This window comes from Lampetra fluviatilis, chromosome 6 (genome assembly GCF_964198595.1).
Source record: "Lampetra fluviatilis chromosome 6, kcLamFluv1.1, whole genome shotgun sequence".
Classification (NCBI taxonomy): domain Eukaryota; kingdom Metazoa; phylum Chordata; class Hyperoartia; order Petromyzontiformes; family Petromyzontidae; genus Lampetra; species Lampetra fluviatilis.
Genome location: NC_136280.1, coordinates 2693018 through 2716809, shown reverse-complemented (window position 1 = coordinate 2716809; position 23792 = coordinate 2693018). Strand labels below are relative to the sequence as shown.

Below are 23792 nucleotides of genomic sequence, written 5' to 3'. Positions count from 1 at the left end.
TCTACTCGTGGTGGTGGTGGTAGTGATCATCTACTCGTGGTGGTGGTGATCATCTACTCGTGGTGGTGGTGGTGGTGGTAGTGATCATCTACTCGTGGTGGTGGTGATCATCTGCTCGCGGCACACAGCACCCCGACAGTCTGTTGAGGCTATACGGGGGGGATCGTTGTCAATGGACGTAACACATGGCTCATGATTGTGGATTCGATAAATGATAAATATTCATAATTAAATACGCAGATAATTTCCCCGCTTTCGCACGTGTATATGTATACAATAAGAGTATTTTTTCCCACGTCCCATCCAGTCACACGTGGGCCCTTTGGGAGAGCATCATTCCCGCAGCGATGGTTTCGTAGAAGCAGGACTCTGGACGGGTTTCATCATTCAGTGTTTCATCCACAGAGTCGGGCTTTGCTTGAAGCACTGCTGGCGAGCAGCCCGAATGTTTATCGGCAAGGAAACCACCCCCCCCCCCCACCTCTGATAGATGTGGGTCTTAGTAGGTACGCATAATTACTTGTTTTGCAGAGCACATAAGAGCCTCTCAGCGTTAGGCAGCAGAATAATTCGGCAGACAGTCGGCCTCCTCGTCTATAAACAGCTGGCAAAGCGAGGCCGACGCTGCTGATGAGACATTGAAAGTCGACACTGGTCCAGACGTTTCCTTGTGTTGAACCATGTGATGATCGTGATGATGATGAGTGAAATTGTCCACTCGTACCAAGGTCCGTGTGGCTGATGCGATGTGTCTAACTTGATTCCAATTGTTTTAATGGGGAGCGATAGATTCATGAAGGAGGAGGCGTCTGCTTCTTGATTTCATTACTTATATAGTGATTGTTTATTTTGATAACAACGGTGCTGTTGGATGATGATGTTGATGATGACGGACGGATAGAATAAATTAAAAATTAATAATGATGCTGCTGTTGGATGGATGTGTTAAGTCAGTTGATGATGATCATCATCATGAACCACGATACCTATCTGATCTCGTCAAAAAGCATAAACCATCAACTCCGGTGATATTCGCAGCGACTTTTGGCTGCTCAGCCATCGAACGAAGACGATCACCACATCCGCGCGCTTTCAGATGCGCTTCTGCGGCCGTCTGGAACGCTCTTCCTTCCGATATTAGGAAGCAACTGGAGCTATGCGCTTTTAAATCATCATCTGCATGCAAAACTCATTTCTTTAGAACGGCTTTTGTGTGTGTTGGTTTGTTGTCCTTCCCCCGCAGCTCTGATTAGCGCGGTTGACTACGTTCAACACGCATACGTACATCATCATCACCATCATCACCATCATCACCATCATCACCATCATCACCATCATCAACATCATCACCACCACTTCAAAACTCCCAACGCGCGTGTTCAATTTCTCGTGTTTTTTTATTTTATTTTGGCACCATCGCAATCGTCGTCAACATCATTTCCATCATCATCAACATCAACATCGTTCGTCGTCCTCGTCACGGTGTTAACTGCGGTGCGACTGCACTGCGACTCGCTGCTGCACTCGCGCACGTGCTTATCCCTACGACGACTCCGACGAAGCACGGTGATGGTGACGATGCTGGCGGCGTCTGGCAGATTCAAGAAGACAGCTTCTTCACTCCCTGCTGCTGCTGCTGTTGCCGCCGGTGTCGCAACAGGGCATCGCAACGTGCTCCGTTCACTGCTGCACTCTGCGGATCGACTGCACCTGGCTGGTTTGAGCGTGCGACCCGAACTCGCGGTAGTGACGATACTCCCCCGTGTGGCGGTCGCACTCCATGATGTACTGGTACCCGCGGTAGCCTGGGTACTGGTAGCAAACCCATCTGGGGGGTGGGTGGGGGTGGGTGGGAGGGGCGTGGTTATTGCAGTGGGAAGGGAGGGTGGAGGAAGAGAGGAGAGGGGGTTACATTCATGTCACGATCATCATTATTTCGTGTTCAGCGGTTTAATGTGTCACGCGTTATCTGTTGCAGCAAGCTGCTAGACCGGCCTTGGAGTGAGGGCTTATCTGCGTAAGGTGCTAACGCGAGAGGACAAGGCACGCCTGTTCATAATAATCCTACATCATTATTGTTGTAGCCTGTGGTCCTATTATAATTCGACGAACAGGTGTAGAACACAAACTAGCACGCGTCTCTCCGGCAAAAAAAATGCTGAAGACTTTGGGAGATGATCAAGGACGAGATGACGAGCTTGATCACGGTCGCATCTCGAGCCGGGAATGTCATTTCAGAATATTCGTGAGGTTTCGATTAAAGATGTTAAACCACCAAACTGAAACCTTTTGCAAGGAATCATGTCTGCATTAACCACAACACTTGTGGTCAGAATGCAAACAAAAAACGTCCTCTGCTAATATATACATTGGCTTTGAATCTGATTGGTCCACACCAGAGACAGCTTTTTTTTAGACAAACGACGCCTTTTGGCGTCCTCTGGTCAAACACAGCTTTGAGACGAGGATCAAAAGAAATATGTCTCTGGTGTGGACCAATCAGTTTAAAAGACAATGCATTTATTATCAGAGGGCGTTTTTGGTTTGCATTCTGACCACAAGTATTGTGGTTAAGGCAGACATGATTCCTTGTAAAAGGTTTCAGTTTGGCGTCTTAACATCTTTACGCAGCTGTTTTGTTGCCAGATAAAAAGGGGAAAACCTATTCTCATATTTTGGTACTGGCAAAGGAGGTCCCATGATGTAGGTTTCGATTTGTTAAGTTATTTCTTGTGCGCGCGGGGTAAATGAGAAGGAATGTAGACGAGGGAGAGAGAGAGGGAGGGAGGGAGCGAGCGGGCGAGCGAGCGGGGACTTCCCCGGGTAAGGGAATCAGTTGAGAGGCGCCTTGAATGCACCAGATGTGGACCCGCAAAGGAGGTGGTAGATGGGAGGGGAGATGGGAGGGGAGAGGAAGAGGCAATGAGTGAGGGATTGTAGTTGGTGGCATGGTGTGGAGAGAGAAATACACGCGCACACGTTGACAGGCAGAGAGAGAGACGCAGAGAGAGGATCTAGAGACACACACTGATTGAGAGAGACAGAGAAAGATATATAAAGAGACAGATATATGTGTGCAGAGGGAAAGAGAACAGACAGACGGAGGGAATGGGGTTCGAGGCAGAATGAGAGAGGGAGAGAGACTGAGAGCTAGAGAAATACAGAGAGACAGAGACGTAGATACAGAGACAGAGGCACAGACACACAGAGACACACACATACTTATACGGACAGACACAGAGAGTTATGAACACACAGACATACACAGACGCATACAGACAGACAGACCAGAGTTATAGACACAGAGACACGCACCCAGACGCATACAGACAGAGACACAGACACACACCGAGAGAATAATAGCCTCATAACTTATAGTGACCACTCCGACTCCCCCCCCCCACCTCGCCCCCCACTGCCCCCCCCCCTCCTCCTCTCTCACCCCCCCCCCCCCCCCCCCCGAACTCGTGTTCTTGTTTAATGATCCCTGAAGCTATCGAGGGCCAAGAGTCGGTTTCAGTCTCAAAAAAAAAAACCCTCATCGTGATGGTGGTGGGGGGGGGGGGTGTGAATTAATCACTTGGGTGGTGGTGGTGGGGGGAGGGTTAACAGAGGGGGAGAGGTGGGTGGTGGGGGGGTGTGTGTCACGGTAGCTCCTGGGTTCATGTGGCGATGGAGAGAGAGGAGAGATGATGGGGGCGCGGTGGTGGTGGTGGTGGTGGCGGTGGTGGTGGTGGTGGGGGGAGGGTTAACAGAGGGGGAGAGGTGGGTGGGGGGGTCACGGTAGCTCTTGGGTTCATGTGGCGATGGAGAGAGAGGAGAGATGATGGGGGCGCGGTGGTGGTGGTGGTGACAGGGATGATGTTCGCGCAGCCTTTATCGGTGATGGCGCTGATGGACAACGGCCGCGGTGATGATGACGTGCAGCGGGCAGTGGCTTAATTTGTATTTGAGCGATGGCTGTAAGTGAACAACAAACCCCCCCCCCCCCCCCATAAATTACTATTTCATTATCAGACTATTATTGGAACAAATACAAGTTTTGCTGGCTGGCTGGCGCCCGTGACGTCACCGTGCGCGTCCGTGCGATGACCTCCCCCGCATCCGACAGCCTCGAGCCGCGTCTGTGCGTCGCGCTGACGTCACGCCTGGGATTGGTGGATCCACTCCCCGTGGGCATCGAGAAGGCGTCATTCCCTGGCTAACCAGCAGAAGGCGGGTACGTACGGCGAAGTGCGGATGAACCCATCGACCTGTTCCTTCTGTATGGGATAGAGCGTTGCCCCCTCGCACGCGTGGTAGGTTTTGTCCGGGTGCTACGGTTTCTTCCCATTGTGTGGCTGAAAACATCTTGATCTGCAGAGGAGCGCAGAGCTCGGACAGCTGTTGCGAGCGCCGGCTCACCGGCATTGCTGCCGCCGCTGCCTTCCCCACTCGCCTCTGAGTCGTTCTCTCTCTCTCCTTCTCCCTTCGTGAGCAAGCGAATGCACCACACCACAGCGCTGTGCTGTGCTGTGCGGAGGAGTCGGCGCTTTACAAGTTGGAGCTAAACAACACCCAGAGACACGACGCCTCAGGTCGAGACAGATGCCGGAGCCTCGACTCAAGGCGCTTGGGACGGCCGCGGCGGACCGACGGACGACCCCAGCCGCCGGTGTCAAACGTCCATCCAGTAGTGGATTGGCGAAGACGGTGTGGGCGTGTAGCAGGTGGGTGGGGGGGGAGGTGAACTTACGCTCCGCTCTGAACTTTCATGGAGCCGACCTCGCTGTTGCACCAGCCCATTGACTGCAGAGCCGGGAAGTCATCGCATAGGTCGCACGTCCGGCCCAGGAAGTTCTCTCGCTCGAAGATTGACATCTTGGACTCCTGGTGGTTCTGTGTGAGCGGCGGGGGGAGGAGGAGGAGGAAGAGGAGGAGGAGCGAGTGAGACACACGTGGAGGAGAATGTGACACGGGTAGGAGGAGTGAGATAGGACACAACGAGGAGGGAGATGCAGGGAGAGGCGATGAGCAGGGTGAAGACGCGTGGAGGAGAATGGAGACGCAGGGAGCAGGAGGAGGTAAACGGAGGAGGGACGAGGAGGGAGAGACGCGTAGAGATGGAGGGAGAGACGCGTGGAGATGGAGGGAGAGACGCGTGGAGGACTCACGGCACACTGGATGGGTCGGAAGGACATGAGCCTCTCGGTGTGGTAGGCGATGTTTCCGCTCCACGCGTCCCAGCGGGGGTAGTCGCCCTTCTCGAGGATGAACTGCTGGCCCTGGTAGCCGCTGTGCTCGTACCCCACCCACCTGCGAGTCGCGCCACCACCGTCGTCACATTGGGTCAACTTCGTCGTCAACTTGGTCTGCATACGCCGTCGTCGTCATCGTCATTCATCGCTGTCATCATAGTTGAGATCATCGTCATAGTTGCCTTCGACGCTATAGTCATGATCATCATTTTTGTCGACATCGTCATCTTCAAAATTATCGTCCTCGTCGACAGGATCGTCATTGATATTGTCATGATGATGACGATGTTGACGACAAGGATGATGAATATGACAATGCTGATGATGATGCTGATGATGACGATGATGAAGATGGTGACCATGATGATGGCGGCGATGACGATGACGATGATGACGATGGTGATGATGATGATGGCGATGGCGACAATGATGACGACGACGATGATGGCGATGATGATGGCGATGACGACGATGATGATGATGTCCTCACGCGCCGCTCTCCACGCGCATGGAGCGCACGCTCTCGATGCCGCTCTCGAAGACGTTGTGGCAGCCCGAGGTGAACTCCTGCTTCTTGCCCTGGAGGCCCTCCTGGTCCCACACCGTGATCTGCGACACGCGGACAGGCCCACCGCTCACTCACCGCTCCCTCACAGAACACTCACAGCTCACTCACCGCTCGCTCACAGAACACTCACAGCTCACTCAACGCTCGCTCACAGAACACTCACAGCTCACTCACCGCTCCCTCACAGAACACTCACAGCTCACTCACCGCTCGCTCACAGAACACTCACAGCTCACTCAACGCTCGCTCACCGCTCACTCACTGCTCACTCACAGCTCACTCACAGAACACTCACAGCACAGTCGAACATCTCATAGCCACCGTGATGATGATGATGAGAGAGAGAGACACGCAAACTCCAAATACACTGCAGGCGTCAGGGTCGGAATCAAACCAACGACCTGTACACCAGGCGAGGTAGTTAACATCTCATAGCCACCGTGATGTTGATGAAGAGAGAGAGACGCGGAAACGCCAAAAATCAGCAGGCGTCAGGGTCGGGATCAAACCCACGACCTCCTGTGTACCAGGCGAGGTAGTTAACATCTCACCACCGTGGCGCCCCATATATGCCTCCATGTAAGTCCATCAATTGTATGTCTAAGTCTATCGTTCTATCCGTGGCTCTCTCTGTGGGACTTACAGATATCCACGGATATATATCTGTAAGTCTATGAGTCTATGGGTTTATATGCGAGTCTGTGCGTCTCTGTGTAAGTACTCGCAGGTCTCTCTCGAAAACTTGGCTTATCTGGCCATAGAGGTCGTGTCTGTCTGTCTATCCGTCTGTCTGTCTGTCTCTCTGTCTGTCTCTCTGTCTGTCTCTCTGTCTGTCTATCTGTCTATCTGTCTATCTATCTGTCTGTATATCTGTCTCTCTGTCTGTCTGTCTGCCTACATGACTCTGTGTCTCAGTCTGTCTAGCTCTCTGTTTTTTCTTGTCCGTCTGTCTTTCTGTCTATCAATCAGTCCCTCTGCCTGTCTCCCTGTTACATTGTCTGACTCTGTCCCTCTGTCTCTCTCTGTTTGTCTCTCCTACCTTCCAGAAGCCGGAGAAACCAGCAGTGTCCATCTTTTCCATGTCTTCAGTCAACCGGTGAGCGCACACCTGTGCCAGTCGGGGAAGGTAACTTCCGATTAGAAATCCGCGGAAGCGCTCCGCTGCGCTACGAACCCGGAGACCCGAGTTCGATTCCCGCTCACGGCCACCAACACCAGTGGCTATTATCTGAACCGGTTCTGGGCCTCCCCTAAGTCGACTCGGCCTCAAATGAGTACCTGGTGCGGCGTGTAAACATCGCCACTAGGGAGACAAAGGCGGCTGGGCGTGGTGCTGGCCACCCACCCCCTCGTGTGCCGTGTCGGCCTTCATGGCTGCTGCTAACAGCACTTGCCCCAACAGTCTGTTAAGGCTATACGGGGGGGGATCTTTGTCTTTGGAAACTTCCGATTAGAAATCCGCGGAAGGTGCGCCGTCGGACACGCGGCCACCGTGTGTTCCATCACTTAATCATTGCTATTGTTATCACTATCACCGTCATCATCGGTGGTGGAGCGGTGGCATTGTGGTTAGCGACGTTGAGTCCCAATTCCCGAAGCAGCGGGTCACATCGGTGGCGAGTGACACCTGAACCGCCTTCTGGGCTCGCCACATTTCACCAACCCGCACTGACCAGCGTGGTGAAGTATGGTCAAACAAACTCGCACGAACTACACGGCGCGGTGGGGCGGCGGGGGGAGGGGGGGGCGCAGAGAGACCTTCATCCAGCAGTGGATGTAGCCGTGGTCTGTACATTATGACTGCATCGGTAATATTCGCCCCCGAACTTTAACCATCAAAACCTCGACTGAGCGTTCGACCGACTCGTGCCCCGGGTACGATTGGATACCCAGAGTCAGAGCCACGAGGTGGGGGTGGGGGGGGGGAGAGCAACACTCAACGTTCTGCACAGATGGGTGCATTAACCCACTTGCTGTACTGCCACCCCTTTCCACCACCACCTTAAATCCCAGCGGGGTGTTAAGTAATCCCTCTCCACCGCTCGCCCCCATCCTCAAATAAATACATCTACCGGGAGAAAAACCCCAGGGAACCCGAGGAGGTAGCATGTTTAAAATCCGATTTGTCCGGATCGGCGATCCAAACGGCGTTGCTGACCGCAGCCTTCAGTCTCTGCTTCTTTCCCACGTTTTAGGGCGACAGCGCTACGAAGCGGCGTCCCGATCTCGCCGTGATCTCTGCACGATCCACCAACCTCCATCTCCCAGAGAACCCCCCCTCCCACCACTAACCAATTGAAAGGACCCCCCACATCCTTCCCCACACTCCACCAGTCACGCAGGGGCGTCTGTTCTATTCCATGCAGCACGTGGTGCTGAGAAAGTCCATTAGTCATGAGGCCAATTAGCGTTGCCTTGGCAACTGGTGGAGAGAATTAAACTTCTCTCCCTCTCTCTCTGTGTGTGTCCACACGCAGCCCACCACCGCTCGTTGCGAACGGCGGGCTGATGAATGACTGCGAACCCCACGGTACTCACCACACGAAATCACCAAGTGTCGTAGTCCAGCCACAGCGGGCCCTGTCATTTATACGTGGACTGGGCTGGGGGTGGGAGGGACTGCGGGCTCGATTTGGAGGAGGTGTCGGCAGGGGGGGGAGGGTGGGGGCGGGAGGGGGTGCTGAGAGGGAATTGTGTTGAGTGGTGGTGGCGGTGGTGATGGTGGTGGTGGTGGTGGTTGTTGACTCGGGCGGCTGATGTCCAATAGGGGCAATGTTGTGGTGATGTGTTGGTGGGAGGGACGGCCGTGTAGGTGGATCAGAAGGTTGGAGGATGGGGTGAGTGGGTGAGTGGATGGGTGGGTGAGAAGATGGGTGGGTTAGTGAGTGGGTGAGTGGATCGGTGGGTGAGTGAGTGGATGGGTGGGTGAGTGGATGGGTGGGTGAGTGGATGGGTGGGTGAGTGAGTGGGTGAGTGGATGGGTGGGTGAGTGAGTGGGTGAGTGGATGGGTGGGTGAGTGAGTGGGTGAGTGGATAGGTGGGTGAGTAAATGGGTGGGTTAGTGAATGGGTGGATGAGTGAGTGGGTGAATGGATAGATGGGTGAGTGGATGGGTGGATGAGTGAGTGAGTGGATGGGTGGGGGAGTGAGTGGGTGAGTGGATGGGTGAGTAAATGGATGAGTGCGAGGGTGAATGAATGGATGGGTGGATGAGTGGATGGGTGGATGGTGGGCCGGATGCTCTCATGCGCAGTTAGAATGTTTGCCCAAGCACATACCTGGGCGCTGGACTGGGGGCTAAAGGGTATTTGGGGGGATGAGCGAGTGAATGGCTGCATGAGCACGCTCTGCGAGCGGATGAACAAAGCAAATCGCTTGCTCATCAGGTCGTGATATTCCCTTGGTGCACGCGGGCCCTCCAGGGTTAGGGGGTGTTTTTTTAGTTTTTAGGGGGGGCGGGGGCAGTGTACTGTGAAACGCGACCACAGTTTCCACGGGTAGCGACATCACCAATCATTATTCTTACATCGACTGCGTCGAGCATCAACGCAAATCTATGGTATATACCGTATAGAATCATCGAGGGGTGGTCATTCATGTATCGCCGTGTCAACTGCTAAAGGCACCATCAACCACCATCGATTATTTTACTATCGCAATAATCATTGGAGGGTGGGGTGGTGGCATAGTGGTTAGCGCACTCCGCCATGAAGCCAGCCGCTGGAGTTCGATTCCCGCTCACGGCTCACAACCGTATGGCCAAACAAACCCCCATAATTAGACACGGTGCGATGAGGTCATGGTCAAGCAGTGGTTTGCGAATGAGTATCAGACGTCGTTATCATTCACAGGCTTCATATCCATCATCCAGGCGCCTTGGCCAACCATCTAAGATTAGCGGCCTTCCCACCAACTGTCGTAAGCTAAGCAGAGTTGAGCCTGGACAGCGCAGGTGGTGGGCAGCACCGCTGATGAGCACGGTGGGCTACGTACGGTGCGAAAGAAGTTCAACACACGTATAGCATCGTAATATTCACCCGCCTACATTATCCACTGCCTTCACGGATCCGCAGTGACCAGCGTGGTGAAGTATGGCCAAATGGGCCACACGAGTCCCTTATCCAGCAGTGGATTATGCAACTACCCGCCCCGGGCTCAAGATGTTAATCGGCGAAGGCATTGATTCTTCAATCGAGCGTGTCATCATTATCATGATCATTATAATAATAATAATAAACGGTAAGCGATGCTGATTATTCTTAAATGTATCAATTATCATTATGAATTACGCAAATTGGGGTGATTAGAACCGCAACCATAACCCGCCCACGTGCTACTGCGAAAAACGTGGCAGGACCTTCCTGAATATGAGTCATGAGACTCGGTGACACTTTCCTGGGTAATGCAGTCCACTAAACAATTGTCATCATCATCACCCTCATCACCTTCTCGAAGGCGTCCGGCCCGGCGTGGTTCCGGCCACACCACCCCCACGTGTGTCGTGCCGGCCTTGAAAAGGTGCTCGCCGCTCGCTAACACCACTTGCTCCAGCCGTCTCTTGAGGCTATACGGGGGATCTTTGTCTCAGAACGAGCATCTTCGTGACCTGGTCCGGATTGGGGTTTAGGGGGGTGGCGGGGGGGCTGTTATAGTTTTTTCTGGTGGGGGGGGGGCTTTGTGTGCTTACAGCTGAATATTTCACCACTACCACCATCACAACCACCACTCTTGCCCTATGCAGACACTCCACGATTTTAGTCGCCGAGGGTTACATCGGTTCGTCAGTGACTCTGCGTGTGCGCATGTGTGTGGCGTGAAAAGTAAAAAAATATATGATAATATTATACAGGGTGCTTCAAACAATTAGTTAACACTTCTGAGAATTTGCAACAACACCACAGGAGATGTCCAGCCTCCGGGCTCTGGAGACCACCTGGAGAAGATTCCAGGCACGCGTTGACAATGATGGCGAACAAGTTTTTGAAGCTATTAACATCACATTTGTTATCACGTTAAAGTGCAGTGTCATCCGTTCTTTGTCAATTTAAATCGATCGTCCCCATATAAGTGCTCACGTGTTTTTTAAGCACCCTTTATATTGTGCACATTGATATATATAGATGCGATGAATAAGGGACATTGCCCGAAACGTCGCAGTTTTTTTTATATATGGCCACAGCATTACTGGCTACGCATTGAGGGATTGCGCTTGATCCACTACCAAGTCCAATGTTTTATTGGGGAGCAGAGGGCAGCAGAGAGTGGTGGAATGGGGGGGGGGGCTCAATGTCTCAGGCCTTGGGCTGCACCCCCCCCCCCCCACCACCACCACCGGCCCCCCCTAAAGCCCCCCGCGTTATTGCGACGCCACACTCCTATAGGCCAGGGCCACGGACACCACGAGATTGTGTGATGACCATCACCGTAGACGATTCAACGTGTTGGCGACATCACAAAGACAAAGATCTCCCCGTGTAGCCTTAACAGACTATAGGGGCAAGTGCTGTTAGCGAGCACCTATGAAGGCCGGAACGGTACACGAGGGGGTGGGTGGCCAACACCACGCCCGACCGCCTTTGTCTCCCTAGTGGCGATGTTTACACACCGCACCAGGTACTCATTTGAGGCTGAGTCGACCTTAACACACACAGACACACACACGCGCCACACACTACACACACCACACAATGTCATTTCGCAGAGGGCTTTCACGTTGCCTCCATAACGACAACAACAATAGCCTCTGACAATGGCGCGGGTGAAACGTCGGCTGCGATATTCGGTCAACGGAGATCAATTCGTGAATCTGCCCACCAGCCCAACTCGACGACCGCCGTGTCAGCGCGCTCACGGAATACAACGACATCACAAACCACCACAAACAGCACTGACACAGCACGAAAAGAGCTGGTCACTACATTAAGTTCGTTCACTTGTTACAGCTTTTTTGTGTTCTATATTTTTTTGCCCCTCCCCCCCCCTCCTCTCTCTCTGTCTCTGTGTCTGATCATCATCATCTCTCTCTCTTGTATTCCCAAACTACGCGTTTCCATTCGCCGCGAGTCAAGCGAGAGAAATGATCAGCATCATCACCATCATCATCACGCCACGGGATTAGGCGATTCACACCGACTCAGCGCCACGCCGAGGGGAGGAGACTGGCCGCTCGTTTTTGGTTCATCACGAAGTGGGGGGAGGGAGGGGGGTGGGTGGGTGAGAGGTCGGGGAATTCGCTGATGATGGGGATCTACATGCGAGTATAAAACCACCGCCTCTCCTCCACCAGAAGCCACCAACGCCGACATCCCGACTTGTGACTCAAACCGCCTCTCGTCGCTTACCAATGGAGTGAGTCGATCGAACGCACGCACAACTCGTTGTGCGTGCAGATGTCTCCTCCTGTCCCAGCGAGGAACCCCCCCCCCTCCCCCACCTCTACCCCACCACGCCAAGCCGAGTCGAAGACCGATGGCGGATTTCGACTGGAACTTTTGTTGTTTTTGTTGTTGTTGGTGGTGGCGGGGATGGGATGGGTAGAGTTTTATGGGAACTCGCGTGGCGCAGTGGTTCGCGCACCGCTGCGTATCGGTCCTGGGCCTCCCCTAGGTCGACTCGGAGTTAAAAATGAGTGTTTGGTGCGACGTGTAAATAATCGGCACTGGGCATGTCACAACGACGGCTGGACGTGGTGCTGGCCACACCGCAAGCATCGTGTGCCGTCCCGGCCTTAATAGGTGCTCGCTAACAGCGCTTGCCCCAACAGTCCGTCAAGGCTGTACGGGGGTTCTTTGTCTTTGACCCTTAACCCTCTGAGTGAAATAAGGTACCTCGAAAGCGTTAATTCTGGCGAGATTCAAGGTTCGAAAGTTTAGTGTCTCGGATGTTTATAGCCATCTGTATGGACTCTAAAATATTATAGATCGGTGGTTCTTAGCCTGGCGTGCACGCACCCCCTGGGGATACTCGGAAGGAAAGCGAGTATGTAATCGGCGACGTTTCGGGCAACGGCCCTTCCCCACAGGATGGCTCAGAAGGCGACTCAACCCCAGGGCACTGCTCATGAAGGGAGCCACCCAACCACCGGTGGATTCAAGGTACGCAGCTCGCGCCGTGGTCTATCCACTGCTAGATGATGCACCGCGGTGATCGTCATCTCCGGCGCATTCGCATCGTCATCATGAACGCGATACATCTAACATCAGCATCACGAACCCGACAAACCTACCATCATCATCATCATCACGAGCCCTATATACAGCTACCATCATCATGAACCTTGTACAGCCACCATCATCATGATCACGAGCACTATACAGCTACCATCATCATCATAATCACGAGCCCTATACAGCTACCATAATCAACACCATCATCATGATGAGCCCTATACATCTACCATCACCGCTACCACCATCGTCATCCTCGCTGACGAGCTCTGCACCCCCGGTCACTGCCCCCCCCCCCACCCCGTGGCCCCGCGAGCAGCTGGTCATCTTCGAGCTGGAGAACTTCCAGGGCCGACGCCTCGAGTTCACCACCGAGTGCAAGAACGTGTGCGAGCGCGGCTTCGAGCGCGTGGGCTCCATCCGTGTGGACACCGGCCCGTGAGACACACACACAGACACACGCACACACACACAGACACAGACACACACACAGACATACCCAGACACAGACACACACAGACACACACGCAGACACACACACACAGACATACACAGACACACACATAGACACAGACACACACACAGACACACACAGACACATAGACACACACAGACACACACACACACGCGTGGTGGGGAGGGGGTCTCATCACGCGGGCTCCATCGGAGTTGTCTCGGGGGTAGAGGGGTAGCGGGGGGGGATGGGTGGTGGGTTTCTTGGGGTCTATTGCATGCCTGGGGAGAGTGGGGAGGGAGTCTTTCGGGGTCTCACCAGAGTGGCGGGGGGGGGATCTATGGGGGTCTCTCTGCGTCTCTCTGGGGGGGAGGGGGGAGGGAAGAGGGCTTGTCTTGGAGTTGACTTGGGGGTTCGCGGGATCTCTGTCTCACAGTGTCTTTACGTGTCTTGCTCTATCACTCGGGGTGTCTCTCTTTTCGTGTCCCCCCGTGGCTCTGTGTGTGTGTCTCTTTCTCTCTCCTTGATTCATCTCGGTGTCTCCGTGCGGCGCTTGTGTTATCCGTGTCCATGGGAATCTCCACGTCTTTTGGTCGCTCCATCTCGCCGCGTGCCTCTGCGTTCCTTTGGGATCTCGCCGCCTCTAGGAATCTCCCTTCGTCTCTGCCCGGCACCTCTCGGCGTCCCTGGAACCCCTGTCAATATTCGCTGAGCGAGATCTCCACCCCCAACCCCAGCCCCCCTTCCTCCCTACCCCATCCGGGCAGCGGTGTGGTCTTTGTGTGGCTTGCGTGACGTCAGATGCGACAGAGAGAGAAAGAAAAAAACCCACAATTTCAAGGTTTTATTGAGCGACGCAACTTAATATCGCGTAAGATAATGGACGGCCAGAGCCCCGGCAGTAATAAACCCTCTGATATGAGCTCACGGCTATTTCTGCAGCGAGCTCTTTTATGTGGTGAGGCGAACGCTGCCTGGACCCAACACTAAACGCGTTTTGCTTTCGGTTCAGTGACCACCGCGTGCACTCTCTCTCTCTCTCTACCCCCCCCACCCTTCCCCACCATTACAGCCCTGCCCGCCTTGTAGTGTTGGCGGTGATGATGGACTAACAAGGCGGCGTGCCAGTGCATTGAGTGAGCCTCGGCTGTTGCTTTTGGAGTTAACGCGCGGGCCGCAGGGAACGCAGCCTAAATGTAACACGGAGATGGATAGACATACATTCTCGTGTGCGTGAGCAAACAAATGCATAGCAGCGACCTTTTCCAGGGTATTAAATTGCCAATTTTGTGCCGCGATTGACGCAGAATGGCGAAGTTGTGCCGTGAAAATTGGCTGCGATTGGTTTCAGGGGTGTTGCGAACAACAACAGCAGCAGCAGCAAAACATGTGGCCCAAAAAATGTTTCAAGAGTGTCGAGCGGAGAGATCCACAGACAGACAGGCGGACAATAATTTACCGGCCACGAAAATAAGAATTATATAGCGGCTCTCTTTAAACATATATATGTATTTTTTTCAATATATATAATGCCGGTTTAACACGTAGGCTTTCGCGACCATAATAATGAATATATGATGCCGCTCTGCAGCAAATGTAAACATCGTCCACACACTTGTTATAGGGTATCTACACACACGCACGCGCGCGTAACGCTGTGTGTGCTGGGGACAGTTAAGAAAAAGAAGACATACTTTAAAAGTGAGTCTGAGGACCGCTCTCTGTGTCTGTAATTAAATCGACGATCGTCACCTGAGTGTCCAGCACGAAGAGCCTGGGAGGATAATGTAAAATAGTGATTCACAATTATGTTTGAGAACGCCACTGCGCCCGACCACTCTCTCTGGCCCCCTCTCTCTTCGTGTGCTGTGACGAAGGGCCGTTGCTTGAAACGTCGCCTATCATATATTTACGTATATTAAGGCCACAGTAGTATTATTATTGACGAACGTTTGGAGTGTTGCTGTTATTATTTGTTATAAGTATGGTGGAGCCATCACTGCCAACGCAGTCGCAGCAGCACGAAATAGTTTGTTGGAACAATTTAGATGATTTAAAATCGTAGCAATATTAAGATGAAATCAATGCAAGGACGTTAATAGAACGCGTGGCGTAGATTCATCCCTGTAATCCGGGTCCTGCGAAATCTGATCCCAAACTCTCGTTAATTAAATAATACACTAAACTATCAATTAACTAATTTGCTTGTTTAGCATTTTCTTCATTGATTGAAGTAACCAAACATCCCAATGTAGCAGGAACCCTTCTGAAAACACAGTCTTTTATTTCCCCGGCAGATTAGAGAATTCTAATTACGTATCCTTAGTGTAAATTGCTGTTACGAACTCGTAGTATTATTGTGAGTAGTATTCCTGGTATTTATCGCGCCTTCAGTGTTATTATTTTATCGCCCGCAAATCCGCCACGGCAGCGCCTCGTAAATCGTGGCGCATTATTTTTCTCCGGAAACCCGGGCCCGCTTGCCACGCGCGCGGCCTGTGAATGATCTGGCGAACGCGACGTTGGGAGGACAATCGCCGCCGTTCCGAGCCACTAAATCTGCGTGGGGGTCGCTGTCTGCGGTGCTGAATGGGATGGATGGGGGGGCGAGAGAGGCAGTCTGCTTGCGTCTTCTTCTTGGTTCTTTCGGTAAAGTCATCACGTAGAAGGGAAATAATAAAATAATAAAAATAAAACATAATAAAATAATTCTCACGACGTTTCGGCTACAACGCAAACAGCCGTCCGTTTCGGCCACAACGCAAGCAGCCGTCCTCAGGTGAGGACGGCTGCTTGCGTTGTGGTCGAAACGTCGTGATAATTATTTTATTGTTTTATTTTTATTATTTTATTATTTCCCTTCTACGTGACTTTACCGAAAGAACCAAGAAGATGAATCCCTGCAGTCACGAAACTTAAAATCGAAATCTGCTTGCGTCTTGTCTATATGCAAGGCCACTCCCGAGCCTCGTCTCGCGACACTTGTGCCCGGCTAAGGAGATCCGCGGATGTCGCGCGACTTCCGCGGGTTTCTTTTGATCAATTCGTCCATTTGTAATATGTCTTTTTGTTTTAGCCGCCGCTTGTGCTTCTGTTACAGATGAGGAGCGGCGGTGTTGCGCTCAGCGTTGCGCTGCGCTACGAACCAGGCGGACCCGAGTTCTATCCCCGCTCACGGTCACCAACACCCAGTGACGATTCTCTGAACTGGTCCTGGGCCTCCCCTAGGTTGACTCAGCCTCAAATGGCAGGGCGTGGTTCTGGCCACACCATCACCCCCTCGTGTGCAGTGTTGGCACTACTCGCTAACACCACTCGCGCCACGCGTCTGTCAAAGCTATAACGTGGGTGGGGTGCGCGGGGGGAGTAATCTTTGTCTTTGGCGACGCTTCCACGGATTTCTTCCGCCGCGCGTGCAGATGGGTCGCCTACGAGCAGCAGAGCTGCCGCGGGGAGATGTTCGTGCTGGAGAAGGGCGAGTTCCCACGGTGGGACTCGTGGTCCAACAGCTACCGCAGCGACCGCCTGATGTCTTTCCGACCCCTCAAAATGGTAACGTCCCCTGCTATCCCTTCCCCTGGGGGGGAATTGGGGGTTCATAACGGGGGAGGTGGTCCCATGAACGGGGTTCAGTGGCGTAGTAGCTACATTATCAGCTCAGGGGGTGCGGTAATTGGTCAGGCGGGGCGCCCAATGCTGTGATTTGTGTCGCAAGGTCGCACCTAGAGGCCATTGCATTTCGCGGCTCCTCTTGCCTTGATCACATCGTTACATGCGTCTTGTTGTTGTTGTTGTTGATCTTTTATACTGTTGTTGTTGTTGAAAACAACTTTTATTGCGGTTGTCAAGAGGGGCCTCAACTTGTAGCTTTGGTTACCGGGGGGGGGGGGGGCGCAAGGCACACCCACGTTCGTATCGCGACTGGATCTACGGATGAAACACGCCTCACCAATGTAGATGATTATTATTGACGATATTGTTGTTGTTATTATTATTATTATAATGGATGTGTCAAACGCCAGCCGTGCTTGAAGGCGCTGTTTCGGAAGTGCAGCGAGCTGATGCTTGTCTCTGAACGGTCACCGATGACTGCGCAAAGATGGATATTCGGCGATTTAAATGTTACGGGTTTCTTTCATTGCAGCCTCGACAATGGACGTCAATATTTATATAAATTATATGTCTAAACATGTTTTCATATTCACGGCTGTTCTCGCGCAGTGCTCTCTGGAACAGTCACAAATGCACAATATCATCGGTACACGAACTGGAATACAATTGGGTGCACAAACTTACTTGCTGTACCGCCCCGCCCGCCTTTAACCGCGGTAGCCCGCCGGGGGAGGGGGGGCGGGGGCGGTAGTCTCGATGTGAACCACCAACCCTTGCCGGTTAAAATGTCATCCGCTGCCACTTTACTCTCGCGCCCCGAGAGGCGAAGACCCCCACAAAAAAGCTTTGACAGCGAGCACCTATGAAGGCCGTCACGTGCACACGAGGGGGTGGGTGGGTTAACACCACGCCCGGCCGCCTTTGTCTCCCTAGCGGCGTGTGCCGTGCCGGCCTTCATCGGGTGCTACTCGCTAACAGCACTTGCCCCAACAGTCCGTTAAGGCTATGCGGGGGATCTTTGTCTTTGTTGTGACACAGCGTGGCGGTGACACACCCGCGCACGCGCACGCGTGGGTTTCTGCTGCTGCGCGGAGCGAGTAGAGGGATGGGTTGGGGTCAGGATCAGTAAATATGTATGTGTCTCTTCGCTACGTCCAGACAGCGTTTACATTGAAACGTGGCAATTACGCGCCAGAGTTCAAGCGTTCGGTGGGCGCCAGAATATTTTTTAAAAAGATAAGTTCGATTCCCTGGGCCACGAGGCGAAACAATCGAGGTTAAACAAACAATCGATGAATCAGTCGATTATGGATAGAGTGAAATTCCTCCTGGGATAGTAATCAATACGCCCCTCTTCCCCCGCCACCACCCCCCGCAATTGATTCCCTCTCCCCGTCTCGTTCTCCCCGTCTCGTTTCTATTGTTTCCACCCCTCCATCTCGCTCCTACTCCATCCCTCCATCGCTCCATCATCATTCTCCTCCACCCCGACTTCCACACACGCGGACCCACCGCCACATCTGCTCCTACCATGTCTCCATCCCTCTCCTCCCCTCCTCCTCCATCATCATCCTCCTCCTCCTACTCCACCACATCTGCTCCCACCATCTCTCCATCTCTCCATCCCTCTCCTCCCCTCCTCCTCCATCATCATCCTCCTCCTCCTACTCCACCACATCTGCTCCCACCATCTCTCCATCTCTCCATCCCTCTCCTCCCCTCCTCCTCCGCCATCATCATCCTCCTCCACCACCACATCTGCTCCCACCATCTCTCCATCTCTCCATTCCTCTCCTCCCCTCCTCCTCCTCAATCATCATCCTCCTCCACCACCACCACCACCACATCTGCTCCCACTATTCCACGACCCTCGCAGGAAAACCAAGACCACAAGATCTCGCTGTTCGAGAATCCCGACTTCACGGGCCGCAAGATGGAGATCACGGAGAATGACGTCCCCAGCCTCTGGGCCTACGGCTTCCAGGACCGCGTGGCCAGCATCAAGGTGGCCGGCGGGACGTGAGTACCTCCACCTGCAGCAAACAAAGATCCCACCGTGTGCTGTTAGCGAGCGCCTATGAAGGCCGGCACCACACACGAGTGGAGTGGCTAGCACCACGCCCGGCCGCCTTTGTTTCTCCCCAGTGGCGATGTTTACTACACACCGCACCAGGTGCTCATTTGAGGCTGAGTCGACCTAGGTGGGGCCCAGGACCGGTTCAGATAATTGTCCCGTCCACACACACACGCGTCTGTGTGTCTATACCTTCGGAGTGTAACAACCCTTTGCAAATCCACTGCTGGATGAGGGCCTCCTCACGCCTGCTCCGCACTTAAATGCAATGCATCCCTGCACATTGCAGCATTACCTGTCTGTGCAGAGATTTTCAGTTGTCTAATATCTGTTCCTCTGATCCCCTCCCCTTCCTCCTTCAATCTCTACCCCCCTCCCCACCTCATTTCCCTCCCTTCTCACTCCACCCTCCCATTGTCTTTCGTTATTGCTCCCTTACTCCCTCCCCCTCCCGTCCATTGTCTTCCATCCCCCCCCCTTCCTCCCTTCTCTTTCATCTTCCCTCCCTCTCCCCCCACACCTCCCTCCTCACCCATTTCCCCCTCCCCTCCCCGCCATTGTCGTCTTCCACCAACCTTCCCGTCCCCTCCCTCCCATCTCTCCCATCATCTTCATCATCTCCCTCCTTCCAATCTCTCCGATTATCATCATCATCATCTCTCCCTCCCTCCCATCTTTCCCATCGTCATCATCTCTCTCCCATCTCTCCGACCATCATCATCATCATCTCTTTCTCCCTCCCTCCCATCTCTCCCACCACCATCATCATCATCTCTCTCTCTCTCTCCCTCCCATCGTCATCATCATCATCTCTCCCTCCCACCTCTCCCACCACCATCTCTCTCTCGCCGGGCTCGTGGTCGCCTCCAGGTGGGTGGGTTACCAGTACCCCGGTTACCGTGGCTACCAGTTCGTCTTCGAGCGCTGCGATTTCCGCCACTTCAACGAGTGGGGCGCGCAGCAGCCGCAGATCCAATCGGTGCGCCGCGTGCGCGACCAGCAGTGGCATCCCCGGAGCCGCTTCACCTTCTCCAAGTGACGGCGCCGCCGCGGGCGTGACGACCACGACGAACACGACTACGACCCCAGCTCCCCTAACACCTCGCAGACCGCCCAGTCCGATCCACCCTCCACACCCCCCCCCCACCCCGATCTTGACCTCGTGAGTCCACGTGGAGACGTGCAAAATTGCACCCAAGTGCAATGAATCATCCAGAGCCACGTGGTTACTCTGTCCTCTCTTCTTGCATCTCTTCCTCAAGGGCGGGGGGGTGGGGGGGGGTGGAGGGGCTTTCTCTGCTCTTCGCGACCCTGCCACCTCTGAGATGGTTCTCCCTGAACCGTGTGGGCCCTCATACCTCAACACTTGATTCTTTTTTTCCAGGGCCCTCTCCGATCATCTCTAGCCTCATGGGTCCTTAACCCCCCCCCCGACCCCGACTATCCACAACCTTCTCTGACTGGAGGGTGGGTCTGCTGGCTGTACTATTCATTCAATAAATCAAAAACTACTTTATTCATTGAATCGCTTCGTGTCGGTGTCTTCATTCGATCGGAGCGGGGAGGGTGTGACGAGTGAGTGTGCTGTGAACGGCAAGACGGAGGTGGCTGCGCGCGTTGCGCTACGAACCCGGCGACCCGGGTTCGACTCCCGCTAAAGCCGACGCCAATGGCCAATATCTGCACCGGTCCTGGGTCTCCCCTTAGGTAGACTCAGCCTAAAATGAGTACCTGGTGCGGTGTGTAAAATCATCGCCACTAGGGAGGCAAAGGCGGCCGGGCGTGGCGCTGGCCACCCCCCCCCCCCCTCGTGTGCCGTGCCCGCTACTCGCTAACAGCACTTTCCCCAACAGTCTGTTAAAGGCTATATGGGGGATTTTTGTCTGTGCGCGTGTGTGTGTGGGGAGCGGTGGTGCAGCGGTTAGCGCGCTGCGCTACGAACCCGGCGACCCGAGTTCGATTCCCGCTCACGGCCAACAACAATGACGGTTATCAGAACCGGTCCTGGGCCTCCCCTAGGTCGACTCAGCCTAAAATGAGTACCTGGTGCAGTGTGTAAACATCGCCACTAGGGCAGATACACAAATTGATATCCGTTGACCGAATATCGCAGCCGACGTTTCACCCGCGCCATTGTCAGAGGCTATTGTTGTTGTCGTTATGGAGGCAACGTGAAAGCCCTCTGCGAAATGACATTGTGTGGTGTGTGTAGTGTGTGGCGTGTGGTACGTGTGTGTGTGTTAAGGTCGGCTCAGCCTCAAATTAGTACTTGGTGCGGTGTGTAAACATCGCCACTAGAGAGACAAAGGCGGCCGGGCGTGTTGCTGGCCCACGCACCCCCTCGTGTGCCGTGCCGGCCTTCAAAGGTGCTCGCTGACAGCACTTTCCCCAACAGTCTGTTAAGGTTATACTCGGGGGGATCTTTGTCTTTGTATATACACACACACCAATGTGGAGCGGTGGTGTAGCGGTTAGCGCGCTGCGCTACGAACCCGGCGACCCGAGTTCAATTCCCGCTCACGGCCAACACCAGTGACGAATATCTGAACCGTTTCTGGGCCTCTCCTAAGTCGACTCAGCCTCAAATGAGTAACCTGTTGCGGTGTGTAAAATCATCGCCACTAGGGAGACAAAGACGGCAGGGGCGTAGTGCTGCCACCCAAGCCCTCGTGTACCATGCCGGCCTGTATAGGTGCTCGCTAACAGCACTTGCCCCAACAGTCTGTTGCAGGCTAGACGGGGGGGGGGATCTTTGTCTTTGCTCGCGGTGGGGGTTAACAGCACGTGTGCCCACGGGCTGTTTTTTTCGTGCACGATTTCACCGACAGCCGCTTGCACCTTGAAGCAGTCGAGAGGCATCAACAATGCCTCTCGAATCTCACGCATCGTGAGCGCGCGCGTGTGAGTGTGTGTGCGCGCGCGTGTGGGAGTGTGTGGGGAGCGGTGGCGCAGCGGTTAGGGCGCTGCGCTACGAAAACCGGCCACCCGAGTTCGATTCCCGCTCACGGCCAACACCGGTGACGATTGATCTGAACCGGTCCCTAGGCCTCCCCTAGGTCGACTCAGCCTCAAATGAGTACTTTGTGCAGTGTGTAAAATTGCCACTAGGGAGACAAAGGTGGCCGGGCGTGGTGTTGGCCACCCACCCCCCTCGTGTGCCGTGCCGGCCTTCATCGGTGCTACTCGCTAACAGCACTAGCCCCAACAGTCTGATCAAAGGCTATGCGGGGAATATTTGTCTTTGCGCAGCGGTCGTGTCGCGGTTAGCGCGATGCGCTACGAACACGGCCGACTCGACTTCCTATTGCCCATTGATATTGACGTTGCAGTAAGTAAACATCGCCACGAGGAAGACAAAGGCGGCCGAGCATGCGTGGAATCGGCCACCCACCCCGTCGCGTGGCCGCGCCCGCCTTTCGTCGGATGCTCCTCGCTGACAGCACTTGCCCCAACAGTCTGTTGTTCAAAGGCTATACGGGGTGGCTCTAACAAGCACAAATACACACTCAGTATATAAAACCAATCACGTCCAATTCCTCACGCCGCGTCTTCGCGCACTTAGCTCCTCGCCAGCATCATGCATCACGCGCTAATTATATCCATTAGCGGCGGCAGAAGAGCAGCAGGCAGCGGCAGAGGCACGTGACCAGCCCACTGACTCACTCGACAAGGGAGAGGAGCGGCGTTCGTTCAATCAGCCGATGGTGGTGGTGGTGGGGGGGTAGCTGCGTGGATTGCAAAGCTCCCAGAGCCACTCGTGATGAGTGAGTCTCTTGATGCCGCTGTGTTATCGGCTTCATCACTCGCGTTATTATCTCCATCATTATTATCATGTTGTTCACTCCCTCGCTCTCTATCTTTCTCTCTTTCTCTCTCTCTCTCCCTCTCTGCCATCTCTCGAGATTAATATTGCGATCAATTTACGGGCTCCGAGCGCACACGTGGTCACGCGCTTGCAAGCGTGTAATTGTATAATTACCGTGTTAGCAATTAGGGCTCTGAACCCTCCCCTCCGCCCCGTCCCCTCTTCCACCGCCGCTACCCACCGCACGTCAAAAAGACAAAGATCCCCCGTATAGCCTGAACAGACTGTTGGGGCAAGTGCTGTTAGCGAGCACCGATGAAGGCCGGGATGGCACACGAGGGGTTGGGTGGCCAACACCACGCCCGGCAACCTTTGTCTCCCCAGTGGCGATGTTCACACACCGCACCAGGTACTCATTTGAGGCTGAGTCGACCTAGGGGAGGCCCAGGACCGGTCCAGATATTCGCCACTGATGTTGGCCGTGCGGCGGGACTTGAACTCGAGACGTCGGGTTCGCAGACGCGATGCGCTAACCACTGCACCACCGCTTCCCCGCATCAACACCAACAACAAAAACAGCCGCCGTTCTTCGCCACTGAGTGGTGCTGGTGCCAGGCTAGGTGCACTTTGAGGCCATCGCATGAAGTGTGGAAGGCCCTCTGACAGGAGGCCACGGGACCGACCCACCCAGGCGTGATGGGTTGACCGACCGAGATGAGTGGCAGATGCACCCCCGTGTGCTCCCCACGATGCCCAACCCAACCTGCACTCACGCACGCAACGCAGCTGAGGTTTTTGTTGTCGTGATGGCAATGGACCACTCGGAAGTGCAAATGACACGAAAAGTCGAGAAAATCTACACCCTCGGTCACTCGC

At 54.1% G+C, this 23792-nt stretch overlaps 2 protein-coding genes across 4 annotated transcripts; one reads left to right on the top strand and one right to left on the bottom strand.

Moving 5' to 3' along the window:
* LOC144933037 (beta-crystallin A3-like) lies at nt 1-4923 on the bottom strand. The gene is made up of 2 exons (XM_078857497.1): nt 4736-4923; nt 1-1828 (listed from the first exon to the last, which is right to left on the bottom strand). Exons 1-2 carry the CDS (start codon nt 4858-4860, stop codon nt 1681-1683), a joined length of 273 nt encoding a protein of 90 aa, XP_078713623.1. The 5' UTR covers nt 4861-4923; the 3' UTR covers nt 1-1680.
* LOC144933036 (beta-crystallin B1-like) lies at nt 3765-20627 on the top strand. 3 transcript variants are annotated; one of them, XM_078857496.1, is made up of 8 exons: nt 3766-4709; nt 6852-6901; nt 8283-8335; nt 12827-12899; nt 13291-13409; nt 16845-16977; nt 18914-19056; nt 19982-20627. In XM_078857496.1, exons 4-8 carry the CDS (start codon nt 12828-12830, stop codon nt 20148-20150), a joined length of 636 nt encoding a protein of 211 aa, XP_078713622.1. In that variant the 5' UTR covers nt 3766-4709; nt 6852-6901; nt 8283-8335; nt 12827; the 3' UTR covers nt 20151-20627. The 3 variants fall into 3 exon arrangements, with proteins under 3 accessions (XP_078713621.1, XP_078713622.1, XP_078713620.1); XM_078857495.1 differs by lacking the exon at nt 8283-8335 and having other exon boundaries at nt 3765-4709; XM_078857494.1 differs by lacking the exons at nt 3766-4709; nt 8283-8335 and adding an exon at nt 5559-5796.
* Nucleotides 20628-23792: the final 3165 nt, after the last annotated feature.

What these genes read in the sequence shown, in the direction of transcription:
- LOC144933036 (XM_078857494.1), top strand. Translation starts at nt 5,746, where the DNA reads ATGGAGCGCACGCTCTCGATGCCGCTCTCGAAGACGTTGTGGCAGCCC. An exon ending in CAACCACCGGTGGATTCAAG is followed by an intron (nt 12,900 to 13,290) that starts GTACGCAGCTCG and finishes CCCCGCGAGCAG; the next exon opens with CTGGTCATCTTCGAGCTGGA. An exon ending in ATCCGTGTGGACACCGGCCC is followed by an intron (nt 13,410 to 16,844) that starts GTGAGACACACA and finishes CCGCGCGTGCAG; the next exon opens with ATGGGTCGCCTACGAGCAGC.
- LOC144933037 (XM_078857497.1), bottom strand. Translation starts at nt 4,860, where the DNA reads ATGTCAATCTTCGAGCGAGAGAACTTCCTGGGCCGGACGTGCGACCTA. An exon ending in ATGAAAGTTCAGAGCGGAGC is followed by an intron (nt 1,829 to 4,735) that starts GTAAGTTCACCT and finishes CCCACCCCCCAG; the next exon opens with ATGGGTTTGCTACCAGTACC.